Here is a 15,311-nt window from a genome sequence, read left to right as displayed (position 1 = left end):
GACGGGGAAAGGAGGAAGGAGAACTGACCACTCACCCCTCAAACTGTGTGGCTCTCAACACCTGGTCCCTTTTCTCTCTATTTTCACACAGTCAAGACCATACCAGTTAGAGATAATGGCTCTTTAATTGTTTGGCCTAGGTGCCATCTCCCCACTAAGATGTAAGCTTCTGAGAGGCCACAATGGTACCAAATTGCACTAAGCACCCACATGCTCATTTGATTGAATCAGTAATTAAAGAAACATATTCGTTGATTTTTTTTGATCCTCTTGGTCTGCAGCTATAGTGTCTGCCACTCCTTAAGTTTCTTTAGTCTAGACTTCCCTGTCAGAGATAGGATCTGGAACTGGCCTTAGGGGGACCCAACTCCTGCCCCTTCCTTGATAGATATGGCTAACAGCAAAGTTTAACAGATGAAAACAGCCTCTGAAATATTTGCCTGTAAATAAGGATGTCTCCAGAGAAGGAAATGGCAACCCACTCCAGTATTCTTACCTGGAAAATCCCGTGGACGGAGGAGCCTGGTGGGCTGCAGTCCATGGGGTCGCTAAGAATCAGACACAACTGAGCGACTTCACTTTCACTTTTCACTTTCATGCATTGGAGAAGGAAATGGCAACCCACTCCAGTGTTCTTGCCTGGAGAATCCCAGGGACAGAGGAGCCTGGTGGGCTGCTGTCTATGGGGTCGCACAGAGTCGGACACGACTGAAGTGACTTAGCAGCAGCAGCAGCAGCAAGGATGTCTCAGTAAGCCTGAACTTGCTGTATGAATGAAGAGTGTAGTATATTCATGTAATTTTAGAAGAAAGTAGTCAGAAATCGTGACAAATTTGGGTCAGAATTGGGAGGGGAATATTCTAAGTTAAAACTATCCATATATCCAATTTTCTAGGACAATATAAAAATGCATTCTTCCTCCATTGCTCTGTTATATTTGTTGTCCTGTACTAAATATTTACTATATTTTAGGATTTTTTTTCCAGAGAGATCTGTTCTGATTCACTGGCTATTATAGTCAACCAGTACCAGGCTGATTTGATTGCTGTGTCTTTATAATACATTTAAATATATGGTAAAGTAAGTCTCCATTCAATGATTTTTTTTTTCAAAAACATGTTTTAATATTCTCATTCCCTTATTTATTCTTTAGGATTATTTTAAATTCAAAAAAAACTTGTAGAATTAATTTACAATTTTGTTTCTTTACTAGTTACTGTTGGTATGTAGGGAAATCAATTTAATATCAAAAAATTTTTAATTAATTTGATGAATTTTATGTTGACTTACTATTTTAAAACTTGATTTTTTCCTTCTTCACTAATATTTATAAATCTTATTTTTATTTTTTATCTTAGTGCATTACACTAGTAATGTTAAATAGCATTGGTATTACTAAGTATCCTTGGTTTATGCTAATTTTACCATAAAAATCTGTATTATTTCATAGTAAAGTATGATATAGACCAACAGCTTAAGAAAGCTATTCTATCTCATTTTGAAAGAGTCAGTTTTTTCATGTTGTATATCTTTTCCATGGTTTGATATTAAAATGTTACTGGATGCCTTTTAAATACATATTGAGATTGTCATGTTTCTTTTCATTGTCCCTGTTTATATGAAAGAACATACCTGTTAACACTCGTAGAAGAATGATCTGTAGTTTGGTGTATGTTTATATATGTCGATGTGATGTATGTATCTGTAGTCAACATTATACTAGCTTGACAATTTTAAACTACTCACAAGTAAAACAGTTAGGTCCTAAAGTATTTTTTTGTTGTTGTTTTGAATATTTATTGATTGTGTTTTCAATTTCTTTTATACATTTTAGTTTATACTGATTTATTTTATAATGAGTTAATTTCAGTAACTTTTTTTCCAAGAAAAATTAGCCTGTTTCTTTTAGATTTGAAAGTTTTTTTAACATGGATGGGTATACTTTTATGGCTTTAAAGAACTTATTTGCTGTTTCCTATCTGGTAGAGGAAGACATTGGGGATGCTTGCCTATTTTTGAGTGGAGTGGAAAAAACAAAAAAAGAAATAGAATATCTCTTCTGAGATGCCAAGCCACATATCCACCCTCAGGCAGATTTGGTGCCAGAATTCATTCTGCTAGTATGGTCTAAAAACCCAGTTAAAGTAGCCATATGCAGTATTGCCTCCAAGGTACCTGGCATAAATGAAAGTAAATCTCTAAAGGAATAATCTTTAAACTTAGGCCTTAAAGAATTTCTAACCCCAACCCTAATGTATTTGATTTTAAGCTACAAATGCTGCTGCTGAGTCACTTCAGTTGTGTCCGACTCTTTGCATCCCTGTGGAAGCCTGCCAGGCTCCTCCGTCCATGGAATTCTCCAGGCAAGAATACTGGAGTGAGCTGCTATGCCCTCCTCCAGTGGATCTTCCCAACCCAGGGATTGAACCCACATCTCTTAGGTCTCCTGCATTGGCAGGCAGGTTCTTTACCACTAGTACCACCTGGGAAGCCCTAAGCTACATGCAGTTAGATGTTATTTTCTGGATGCGATATGGCACCCTTTGTCTTTAACTAAACAGTATTTAGCCTGCTATCATCTGTTATTATGACTGATATGGCCATGGATCTGAGGTGGCAAAAATATTTATTTCAGCACAAATTTTGGTGTCTGTCTGGGGAACGGTGACTTCTGTAGCTTTTAATTGCAGGTATTTCATTCGCTGTGCTTAGTTGCTCAGTCGTGTCTGACTCTTTGCAACTCCATGGACTGTAAACTGCCAGGCTTCTCTCTCCATGGGGGTTCTCCAGGCAAGAATACTGGAGTAGGTTACTATGTCCTCCAGGGGTTCTTTCCAATCCAGGGATCAAACCCAGGTCTCCAACATTGCAGGTGGATTCTTTACCATCTGAGCCACCAGGAAAGCCCAAGAATACTAGAGTGGGTAGCCTATCCCTTCTCCAGGGGATCTTCCTGACCCAGGAATTGAACCTGCATTGCAGGTGGAATCTATACTATCTGAGAGGCTTGTCAATCTCAATGTTATATTAATAGTATGTGATGATGCTGCTGTTCTTACTAATATCAGCTTTCAGTGTCTCAACTCCCCACCCAAAAATGTAAACTAAAAGAAATGTAGTGTCCACTTCACACTCATTAGAGATGACTATTTAAAAAAAAATAAAATGCCAAGTGTTTGGCAAGGATGTGGAGAAATTAGAACCCTTGTGCATTGCTGGTAGGAATGAAAAAATGGTGCAGCCACTATGGAAAATGATATGGTGATTGAGCAATAACTTAAACATACAGTTATCATATGAATCAGCATTTTCACTTCTGGGTGTATCCCCAAGAAGAAGTGAGAGCAGAGACTTAAACAGGTAAATTGTACACCCATGTTCCTAGCAGCATTACAATATCCAAAAGATGAAAGAATCAACAAATCTGGTATATACACACAATAGAATATTATGTGGTTTTAAAAAAGAAGAAAATTCTGACACCTGTTGCGACATGGATGAAGCTTGAAGACATCATGTTAAGTGAAGTAAGCCTTTTACAAAAGGACACATCATATAATTCCACTTATGTGAAGTACCTAGAGTGGTCAAATTCATAGGAAGAGAAATAGAATGGTGGTTGGACTTCCCCAATAGCTCAGTTGGTAAAGAATCTGCCTGCGATGCAGGAGACCCTGGTTTGATTCCTGGGTCGGGAAGATCCACTGGAGAAGGATAGGCTACTCACTCCAGTATTCTTGGGCTTGCCTTGTGGCTAAGCTAGTAAAGAATCTACCTGCAATGTGGGAGACCTGGGTTCAATCCCTGGGTTGGGAAGATCCCCTGAAAAGGAAAAGGCTACCCACTCCTGTATTCAAACTTGGAGAACTCCATGAACTGTATAGTCCATGGGGTCACAAAGAGTCGGACACTACTAAGCGACTTTCACTTGGCAGGGGCTGGGGCAAGTGGGGAGTGGGGAGTCAGGAATTAGTGTTTCCATGCCTATGGAGTTTCAATTTGGGAAGATAAAAAAGTTCCAGTGATCAATGGTGGTCATGTTTACAGAACAATGTAAATATACTTAATGCCAGAGAACTATACACTTAAGACAGGCTTAAAAGGTAAAATTTTTCTTATATACATTTTACCACAATAAAACAAAGCCAAAAAACTGCTGTGCCTATACGCAGGAATAATCCGCCACTGTTCCTAGGGTTTTAATATAAGAATTAGTCAATACTTTGAGAGAAGTCAACTCTGTTATCCTTTCTAAAGCTGTTCTTACCACAGCTCAGAGGTCAAAACAAAAATATTTTCTAGGGGTGCCTTATGTTTGTATAGCACTTTGTATTTGAAGAAGACTTTTATGTATCCAAACCCATTTAATCCTCATGACAGCCTTATAAGGTAAGTAATATTACTCCCTTCTAATTGATGGAAGAAAGTGGAGCCTAAGAGATTAAGTTGTCCAAGACCACCAGGCTATTAAGGATGCAAAGGTTCAAATAGTTATCTTCTGACTGAAGTCACTGATCTCCCAACATACAGAAATAGTTGTCAACTTACTATGAACTTTACATTTAAAATGCCAAAAACAAAGTGGTATGCTTGTTAAACTGAATAAAGAAAAGAAAAAGAAAGATAACATCATTCCCTTCTCAGTGACCAAGGAATAATGATTACACTGAATTTACGCTCTGAATCCTATTAACATATTTGTGGGTTTTTTATGATACTGGAGTTTTAGGCCTTGGTCACGTTTAAACTCTGGTTGGCTGTATTTTTGCACTTTAGCTTCTGAAAATACCCTTGAATTTAGGGAATGAGGGCCTCTTCCTTAAAAGTCATTGTCTGAGGTTGCAGGTATTCAAATTTTAATTGAAATTCTCCAAAATTTTTGTCTGAGTCCAATAAAAACAAGTAGTCAGGTTGTTCTCTCATTGTTATGCAAAAGCTGTTTCAGTTTTAGTCTTAAATTTCCTTTTTTATTGCTCTCCTTGGAGTGGGCGGCTAATGTAAATGGGAGAAGCCTGGCAATGCACCATCGCTACCCTTAACACTTTTATGAGCTCCCCGCTAGAACAAATGTCTGGGTCGGTGCAACCTCACACACGCAGCTCAAGTTCCTCTCCCTTTGAAGCCTGCCAACTCAGAACCTCAACTCTCTTGCTTCCGAATGCTGACCTGGTAGCTTTCTCTGTCTCTAGGAAGATTTGGTACCTCATGGAAGGCGGGTGTCACTGCCAGTCCCTTTCTGTGTATAAGCCTTCCTGAGTATAGTAAACTGAAACATAGGTAACCCCCCCGAGACAACATGCAATAGGTTTCTCACTGTTGGTTGTATCCAGTGAAAGGATTTTGAGATTTTGCACTCCTGTGTGGTATCAGTAAAGCTGACCCCAATAGGTTGAGCATTGCATGTTCAAAGAGAGGGTCCCCCTCTATCCTCTTTCAAGTTGTTCCAGCCGATGTGAGGTGAAACTGGACAATCTTCTTACCATTCATTGCATTTACAGCACAGATTCTGAAGTCAGCTCTCCCAGTCTGGTATATCTTGAAATGTTTGGAAGCATGCCACTTTATAGCGCTCACAGCATTTTGGGTCTCTCTTCCATTTTTCTGTAAAATTCATCAGCCAGAGTGTAATGGGAAAATGAAGTACTTTAACAACAACAACAAAAGAATAGCTCACATCTTCATTTGAGCAACATCAGGCGAACTTTCCCCTTGGATGTATCTAACTAATTACTTTTATTTCCATAACTTAGATTTATTAAGCACCTCTTCTGTACCAGAAACAGTGCTAAACACTTCACACACATTATGTCTTTTAATCCAGACCACAGAGCAGCGTAGTAGATACTACCTTATTCTCATTCTACACAGAGACACATGAAGTAAAGAGGCTGAGTGCATACAAAGCAAGAAATTGTCTTGTGTAAAGCAAGAAATGTGTCTCTGTGTAAAATTACTTTTTTTGTGAAATATTTTATAAACCTATCTTAAAGAGATTGTTATCTTTTATAACAACTCTAAAAAGAGCTTTATACTCCCAATTGAAAGACTTTTCAGAATCAGTCTTCCCAACCCCCATCAATAACTTATACATTTTAGTATTTTCTTCTTTCAACAGGGGGTGGGCACCAACTTTCATAGTATTATTTCATGTGTTTCATATCTATTTTGTTTTCTCTCAGCTTTTCTCTTCTGCATGATTTAAACAAATAATAAAAGCAGGAAATCCTGGTTAACATTCCTTCCAAGGTTGTATTCTCTGATGCCTCAGCCACTTTGTTTTCAGTGTCAAACTATTCGATTTCCTGTATTCTACTAAAGAGTGAAAGATGTGAAGCACTTATTGTTTGTCATTGTGAAAATATAGCAAAAAAAAAAATTCAGTGGTAGACAAAAATGAGAAGTAGCTCTATGTTATGAATAAAGCAGACATTATTTTTAATGCTGCCTAAAAGATGAAGAACATTATGAAGTCAAGCTTGTTTTTAGAAAGAAGCTTAGATTTTTTAAAGACATTTTACTCTGGTATTTATATAATTTCAACAAGGCATTTTGCAATCCATTTAACATAAAATTAAGAAGATGAACATCTACTTTGCTCTCAGAATTTAAAGCGAATAAAGGTTATGTATGGGCTTCCCTGGTGCCTCAGGTCAATCAGGAAGATCCCCTGGAGAAGGGAATGGCAACAACCCACTCCAGTATTCTTGCCTGGTAAATCCCCTGGACAGAGGAGCCTGGTGGGCTACTGTCCAAGGGATTGCAAAGAGTCAGACACAACTGAGCAACTAACACTTTTTCAGACTCGATATAAGAAATGGTTCTGGGCTTCCCTGGTGGCTCAGTGGTAAATAATCCACCTGCTAGTGCAGAAGACACGGGTTCCATTCCTGATCTGGGTCGATCCCACATGCAGCGGAGCAACTAAGTCCTTGCCTGTGCTCTATAGCACAGGAGCTACAGCTACTGAAGTCCACGTACCCTAGAGCTCAGTGCTCTGCAACAGAAGAAACTGCCGCAATAGGAAGCCCGCACGCCGTAACTAGGGGGTAGTCCCAGCCCAAAGCACTAGAGGAAAACCTGTGCAGCAGCAAAGACCCAGCACAGCCAATAAATAAATAAGTAAAATTTTTAAAAAAAGAAAAAAGAAATGGTTCTTGCCCTGATGAGCTTGTGTTAGTGATGAGAAAGATACAAGTAAATTTAATTACACCCAAGGAAGTATGTATTTGGTCCTTTTGCTTTCCTTCAGGTTCTTTAACAAGACCTGAAAATTTATTCTCTAAAGTACGTCTTGAAACCAACACAACATTGTGAAGCAATTATCCTCCAATTAAAAAAAAATAAAATACGCCTTGAATCTGTCCTTCTCTTCAGTAAAACCTGATTTGGAGTTTCAGAACTAGCCTAATTTTATGCTTCAAAGTTTAGATTCTGTTTTCCTTTCATTTATTGTCTGATTATTGTGATCAATTCTTAAATCTGGATTGAGAGGCTGAGAGACACTTCCATATTACCCACTTCAAGATACATCTTTGTGTTCCTCTTCTAGAGTCATCAGAAATCGGACCTTCCCTTGTGATTCACACCACTGTCCCATTTGGAGTTACACATTTGGAACACAGCATTGAGGATGTGCAGGAGTTAATCTTCCAGCAGCTGGAAAACATTTTGCCTGGTTTGCCTCAGCCAGTAGCTACCAGATGCCAGAAATGGAGACATTCACAGGTAATCAGAGAACCCAGTGGTATGAGCACAGTTTTCTTAATCAGATCTGACTTTACTTTTTCTCATCTTTTGCCACTCTCTAGTACTCTTGCCTGGAAAATCCCATGGATGGAGGAGCCTGGTAGGCTGCAGTCCATGGGGTCATGAAGAGTGGGATACGACTGAGCGACTTCACTTTCACTTTTCACTTTCATGCATTGGAGAAGGAAATGGGAACGCACTCCAGCATTCTTGCCTGGAGAATCCCAGGGACGGGGGAGCCTGGTGGGCTGCCATCTATGGGGTCGCACAGAGTCGGACACGACTGAAGCAGCAGCAGCAGCAGTAAAAGAAATTAACGTGATCTTGGGAGCAAATATGCATTTTCCTAATAGAGAAGTTTACATGCAAGCTTTTATTATCCTGTTATTTCTCAGTAAGAGATATATATAATTTTCCCCAATGTTATGTTCAAATTCTAGCATCTAGACTTATATAACCTGAAAATCTGGGGTTTCTTATGCAGGCAAGGCAGGTTATATATCAAAATGCAGCTGTTTCTCTGAGGTTTTTCTAAATCAGTACTGTGGTTATATAGAAACCACTATAACCTCCCAAATTTTTTGCAATATGTCAAGTTAACCTTGTAAGTATATTTTGCTACCACAATTTTCATTTTTATTAAGTTCCCACTTTGGTTTTGACTGCTGCCAGTAGAGCTGTTTGGGAGAGAGAAATGAATACCTGAACAGATCAGGTATGAATGATGAATGAAAAATGAATAGATCAGCTAGTTGAGCTGTTTTTTCAGGATTAGATAAACCTGCTGATCAGTCTACTAGTTCAAACTTTAAAAACTCTTTACACTAAGTAAATGCTGACTTTTCTGAAAATCCTCTGTATATTCCAACAGAAGTTTCTGAGTATTCATAGAAAAAGTATTGATCTGTAAACTCAGTTGTGAAGTCGTTTGAGGACAGTGGAGCAGAGGGAAAAGGAAGCAGTGACTTGTCTATTTTTTCCTAAGATTTCTTAGCACATTGATTACCTGATTTATCAGCACTATTTGTTACTAGAGCTGTGAACCCTTTAGAAAAACTGGTTGGGAGAAATCGCAACAGATTTTGTATATTTTAAAGGACTTTCCAAAATCAGAGGAAATGGTAAATTACTTCCTAAAATATTGCAGCAGTTCTATGTGTTTACCCATATCGTCTCAAGTTAAATTATACAGTGAAACTTTCAGGAAAATATTTACTTAAACACATCATGGTCACTTTAGAAGACTTCTTCCTTTTAAAACAACTTTTTCAAATCTCAACAGCCAATGTCTTTAAATGATATTTAACTTAATCTTAGGTTGGTCTGAAAAAGAAAACACGGAAATAATCTTGTTGATATAATTTGAAGCTAGATATTTTACATAGCAAGTGAAGTGAAGTGAAAGTTGCTCAGTACTGTCTGACTCTTTGCAACACCATGGACTATACAGTCCATGGAATTCTCCAGGTCAGGATACTGGAGTGGGTAGCCTTTCCCTTCTCCAGGGGATCTTCCCAACCGAGGGATCAAACCCAGGTCTCCTGCATTGCAGGTGGATTCTTTACCAGCTGAGCCACAAGAGGGGAGCCTTACTTCCGCCTATCATAACCTTCCTTCCCCCAGAATTCTTTGGTAGATTCCTTTATGAGGCAGTATTGCTTGCCCCTCTAATAAAACCTCTGGGGAGAGCACCAGCCCGTTAAGGCTCAAGCCACTTTCTAGAAGTGACTGCTTTCTGAAAGAGATAAGGGAGTATTTTGTGTAGAGTCCATTTTATGTTTCCTTGATGTGGCTTTCCAGGCCTTCTGCTGCCTCTAATGTCTTATATCCACAGTGGCAGGGGGCGGGGGAGGGGGCTGGGGTGGCGTGGGGCAGGGCAGTGAAAGATGGTTGTTCATTTATTCATTTGTTTACTCATTTATTCCATGAGCATATAACAAATGCCTACTGCTGCTGCTGCTAAGTCGCTTCAGTTGTGTCCGACTCTGTGCAACCCCATAGACAGCAGCCCACCAGGCTCCCCCGTCCCTGGGATTCTCCAGGCAAGAACACTGGAGTGGGTTGCCATTTCCTTCTCCAATGCATGAAAGTGAAAAGTGAAAGTCAAGTCGCTCAGTCGTGCCTGACTCTTAGCGACCCCATGGACTGCAGCCCACCAGGCTCCTCCGTCCATGGGATTTTCCAGGCAAGAGTACTGGAGTGGGGTGCCATTGCCTAGGTCACATCTAATACTCTGTCCATGGAATCCTAGAGACTAATCTTTGCTGAAAGCCTTCTCCTAAGACACTAAATCAAATGTTTTGCCTTGAGCACTGCTTTCGGGCGGGTGCTGCTATTAAGGAAGGAGGCCGATGAAGAAAGAAGGTGTGTTTGAAAGACTTGCAGGGCTGCTCTGTGCCTCCCATTTGAGGTTTGAATAAAACACATGAGTAGGTGGCTCAGACAAACACAGCAAAGCAAGGGCAGATTTTTCGTGATTCTCAGTTCCTCCCCTTTGCAGCTATTTGCCTTCTATCATTTAAATGTGTACCCAGTTAATATACCTTGATGCCTAAGCTGTGATGCATTGAATTAAGATTTCTGTAACAAGTATGATATATTAATCCTCTCAGCAGAAGAGTAATAACTGAAAACAACTTCCATGTACATTGACAGGGGACACTTAATCAGTTTGATAACCCTAATCCTCTCACCACTATTATTCGCTGTGCTTGCCTTTGTTTCAGAGTCTATCATGATGTCTTTTCCAAACTACTATAGTTTTATACATTTACTATAAAAGTATGATTTGCTTGTGAGTTTAACTCTAACTTTCCCCCATATTTCTGTAGTTTCTGAATATTTCATTGCCTTTTTTGTCATGTCTCACGTTCATGGATTACTCTTTTGTAAAAAAAATAAAATAATCACTGAATGCATTTCAAACACCATGGACATCAAGAGAGGAATTTAGGGGTAGGGAAAAAGGAGAGTCAGGTGGTAAATGAATGCTTTGGCAAAAATAAATGGATTTGGACTAGCCTATTAAACTCTTGCTGTAAAATTAGAATTGCTCTCTTCTGTAGTTCCATTTCTTCACTTGGTCTTTTGCCCTGAGTCTGTACTTTCTGTCTGCTCAGTGTGAGCCCTTTTATATTCTTTAAGAAGGATCATGAACTCTTTAAGAACCTCATCAAAGCCATGAATATGGAGATGCACAGCCTTTCAAAATACACGTGCACACATAAACACAAAGTTGCGTCTAATTATGAAGATTTACAAGCAACCTAAAATGCCTCCCACAAATCCAGCATTAAAAACACCTGCTGTAAATGTTATTCTCCTATAACCCAAATAAATCAAGAATCCCTCATAGCCCAGTCTTGTGTTCTAGGCAAAGAAACAAAATTCAGCAACCTAAAGGAATGTAAAATAAGTATCATCTTTACTAGTGTCTTTTATAGATCTTTAAAAATACCCAAAATTCATTATCCTTAGCAGTACTTTTTGAAGTTTCTTTTCTCATTCCTTATATATGCCACTTCTACAAGCTCCTTCAAAACTTTTTGCGCCTTAACTCTAGTTTTCCACAGAGTTTTCCAATTATCAGCCATGTGGGCTTTTCTTTTTTCTTTCCTTTTTTCAGCCTTCCATTCACATTCCTCATTTTTGACTCGATGTTTTCCCCCCTTCTAGACAGGAAAATCTAAGAACTTGTCAATGCAAATTCCCCATTTTGGCTTCCTCAGGACTTCCCCAGTTGCTTACCTTGGTTGGCATAGTACTGCCCAGGAGTTGGAAGGAATAAAAGAGGACATAGGTGACAACTTAAGGCCAGAATTTTTCTTAAGAGGTTTGTGTTTGGTGGGACAGGGTGGCGGGGTATGTATACATAGCAGAGCCTGAAATCACCTACATATTTACATTATTCCCTTATGAGATTAATTTCTGACCAGTAGCTGTGTCTTATTTCAGTGTTGGAAGGTCAGGTAGTAATTGATAGTTCCATTTTTTTTTTTCTCTCTTACACAGTTTCTGTCATATCTGCCTCCCTGTCTTCTCTTTGGTAGGGTGAAACTGAAAAGCAGTGACTGATTGATTGTATGAATATACCAAGACTATAAATTCAAACGAGTGTCCCTTTCAACATAGTTAGTCACCCTAATAAGCCACACCGTTACTGCACCCAGATTGGGCATCTCCTTAAAATCCTGACACTTGCTCTTTGGCATGTACTCGGTTCAATCAGGTCTTTGAAAGGTGAGCTTGAATTTAATGTTTCAGAAAAACTCAAGTCATTTGAACATATATCTTTTTAGTAAAGTAGATGGGCAATCTTGACAATTTTCTTTAATGTTTTTATATAACTAAAGAGATATAACTGTTTGTGTTTATCTGTGTTAATGTGTCCAGTAAGCTGATTCTAAAAGCTCCTACCCTAAAAGATGTTGGCCAGTGTATCACTACAGATTTAATCATATGGCCTTCTAGGATAAGTGCTTTGAAAGACAAAAGTCAGTTGTGTTTATCAGTTAAAGTACATTAGGTGTGTTGTTGGATAATTTATTTAATGTGGGGTGATTATGACTTTGGGCTTTGGAGTCAAAAAAGGGGAAATGACTTCAGTTCAAACTTCAGCTCTCCCTGTGGCTTTGAGTAAGCTAAACTATAACTCCAAGCCCATCTGTAAATGGTACAAAGGAACCTCCCTCATAGGAAGAGAATGACCCCTCATAGTGGTCAGAATGAAAGGAGAGAACACAGTAGAAAGCATTTACTGTAACACCTAGTACAAGGCAAGTTCTCCATTATTGCTAAATAAGAAGAGCAAAAGGAAGAGGAAGAGAGGAGGTGGGTGAAGGCGAGTCTATGGTATTTCTTAGTAGATGAGCTCTGTGTGTCCCTTGCTCTTTTCTGGTACCTTTCTTCATGCATGCTGCTGCACTTCTTGTTTTTTCTTACTCTCTTGTCTTTTCAGAGTCTCTGTCTTTTCTCTTCTCTTTTTTACACACACATATATTTCTGGACATATTTTGAGGGCTGACTCAACTCCAGGGGCTATGATGCTAAGACATACCATAGGGACTATTGACATCAGAACAAGGTGATATAAAAGTGATGGATCCCTGTGGACACAAGGAACTCTTGTCAGTTTTTGTCAGCTTATAGGTTTTTCAGTTTCGTGCCATTCATTCCTAAACTAACTTACACATTGTCCAGTGTCTGGTAATTTAACACAATTTATACCATGAGTTAAAATTTCCTGGCATGAAATTATGGCCTCAAGAGGACTCTTGCTTCTGTGCATAAGTTTATGGTAAGCCATGGAGAGCTGAAACAGGCCCTTTGGGATTGGTAGGCTGTGGCATGACCCAGTCTGCCAAGGGCAGGAAATCTAACAGGTGTCAGTCCTAAGTATTCCACTGAGTAATCTCTGACCTCTTTCTCACTGGTACAGAACTAACCCATTGCTTCACTTTATTATGAGGTAGCTACGTGTGTATGAGATCATCAGCTGACAAATTCTGATCATTGAATTAGGGATGTTCAGTCACAGTTTAATTGGCATTTATATGGGCAGATATTTCCCCTTTTCATAAAATCTCACATTATATGAGCTATTAAATGTTTTAACACATGTAAGTTTAATTAAATCACTTTTTTCAAATGCTCATGGCAGGAACTTACCCTGCCATGTATGTAGTCAGCATCACACTTTTTCAGAAAAACTAATTATTTTGAACAGCAGTACTTTAAAAATGAATCTGTATCATTTTTCTTGGACAAATGCAATATATATTCATCTGCACCCAGTACTACTGGAAACTGAATGATGGATGTTATTATATATGGCTCTGTTCCATAAAGGGAAGTCCACTTGGTCTGTGCATAATAGACCTCAGTATTATTCTCTGAACTAACAAACTGAACTAAAAAGTTCAGTTGACAAAAGCTATTTATACCCACATTAGAAATTAGTAATATATATTCAGCTTTTCATTTAGCTGACATTTATTGAATTTCTTGGGCTTCCCTTGTGGCTTAGCTGGTAAAGAATCTGCCTGCAATGTGGCAAACCTAGGTTCTATCCCTGGGTTGGGAAGATCCCCTGGAGAAGGGAAAGACTACCCACTCCAGTATTCTGACCTGGCGAATTCCATGGAAGTCACAAAGAGTTGGACACGATTGAGTGACTTTCAACAATGTCAGCAATTGGTTTCTACTGTATGCCAGACATTATACTGGATTCTATAGACTCAAAGACAGCTCTGTTCATTCAAGGACTTTCCCATATAATCAGCAAGACTGACCAATAAGCAGATAATCATTATATGGTGCATTTTCTTCTAAGAAAAGGAAAAACAATGTATTGTGTGAACACAGAGCAGATTTGAGGAGAAAATGGTAATATATACCTTCTTAGAAGAAAATGTCACCTGAGCAAAATCCTACAAGATGAAGCCAGAGAGGCAAAGGAAATGATGTTGGAATGATGTTCTAACAATGTGTACACTTTCCCAGTTCCAAGACAGTACAGGATACATTCTTGCTTTTTACCTTGATCTTGCTTTAAAGAGATAGGAATACCAGACCACCTGACATGCCTCTTGAGAAATCTGTATGCAGGTCAGGAAGCAACAGTTAGAACTAGACATGGAACAACAGACTGGTTCCAAATAGGAAAAGGAGTACGTTAAGGCTGTGTATTGTCACCCTGCTTATTTAACTTATATGCAGAGTACTTCATGAGCAATGCTGGACTAGATGAAGTACAAGCTGGAATCAGGATTGCTGGGAGAAATATCAATAACCTCAGATATGCAGATGACACCACCCTTATGGCAGAAAGTGAAGAAGGACTAAAGAGCCTCATGATGAGAGTGAAAGAGGAGAGTGAAAAAGTTGGCTTAAAACTCAACATTCAGAAAACGAAGATCATGGCATCTGGCCCCATCACTTCATGGGAAATAGATGGGGAAACAGTGCCAGACTTTATTTTGGGAGGCTCCAAAATCACTGCAGATGGTGATGGTAAGCATGAAATTAAGACACTTGCTCCTTTGAAGAAAAGTTATGACCAACCCAGACAACATATTAAAAAGCACTTTGCCAACAAAGGTCCATCTAATCAAAGCTATGGTTTTTCCAGTAGTCACGTATGGATGTGAGAGTTGGACTATAAAGAAAGCTGAGCACCAAAGAACTGATGCTTTTGAATTGTGGTGTTGGAGAAGACTCTTGAGAGTCCCTTGGTCTGCAAGGAGATCCAACCAGTCCATCCTAAAGGAGATCAGTCCTGGGTATTCATTGGAAGGACTGATGCTGAAGCTGAAACTCCAGTACTTCGGCCACCTCATTCGAAGAGCTGACTCATTTGAAAAGACCCTGATGCTGAGAAAGATTGAGGGCAGGAGAAGAAGGGGACGACAGAGGATGAGATGGTTGGATGGCATCACTGACTCAATGAACATGAGTTTGAATAAACTCCAGAAGTTGGTGATGGACAGAGAGGCCTGGCATGCTGCAGTCCATGGTATCACGAAGAGTCGTACACAACTCAGCAACTAAACTGAACTGCCATCAAC

At 39.2% G+C, this 15,311-nt stretch overlaps 1 protein-coding gene across 2 annotated transcripts in view; it reads left to right on the top strand.

The window, feature by feature from the left end:
- RNLS (renalase, FAD dependent amine oxidase) overlaps positions 1 to 15,311 on the top strand; it is a 282,481-nt gene that overhangs the window by 247,994 nt on the left and 19,176 nt on the right. For both annotated transcript variants that reach the window (XM_025274379.3, XM_025274381.3), the window contains exon 6: positions 7,550 to 7,725. In XM_025274379.3, coding sequence (XP_025130164.3) covers positions 7,550 to 7,725 — 176 coding nt within the window. The remainder of the gene's footprint in view (positions 1 to 7,549; positions 7,726 to 15,311) is intronic.

This window comes from Bubalus bubalis, chromosome 23 (assembly GCF_019923935.1).
Source record: "Bubalus bubalis isolate 160015118507 breed Murrah chromosome 23, NDDB_SH_1, whole genome shotgun sequence".
Lineage (NCBI taxonomy): Eukaryota > Metazoa > Chordata > Mammalia > Artiodactyla > Bovidae > Bubalus > Bubalus bubalis.
This window is presented reverse-complemented; position numbering and strand designations above follow the sequence as displayed.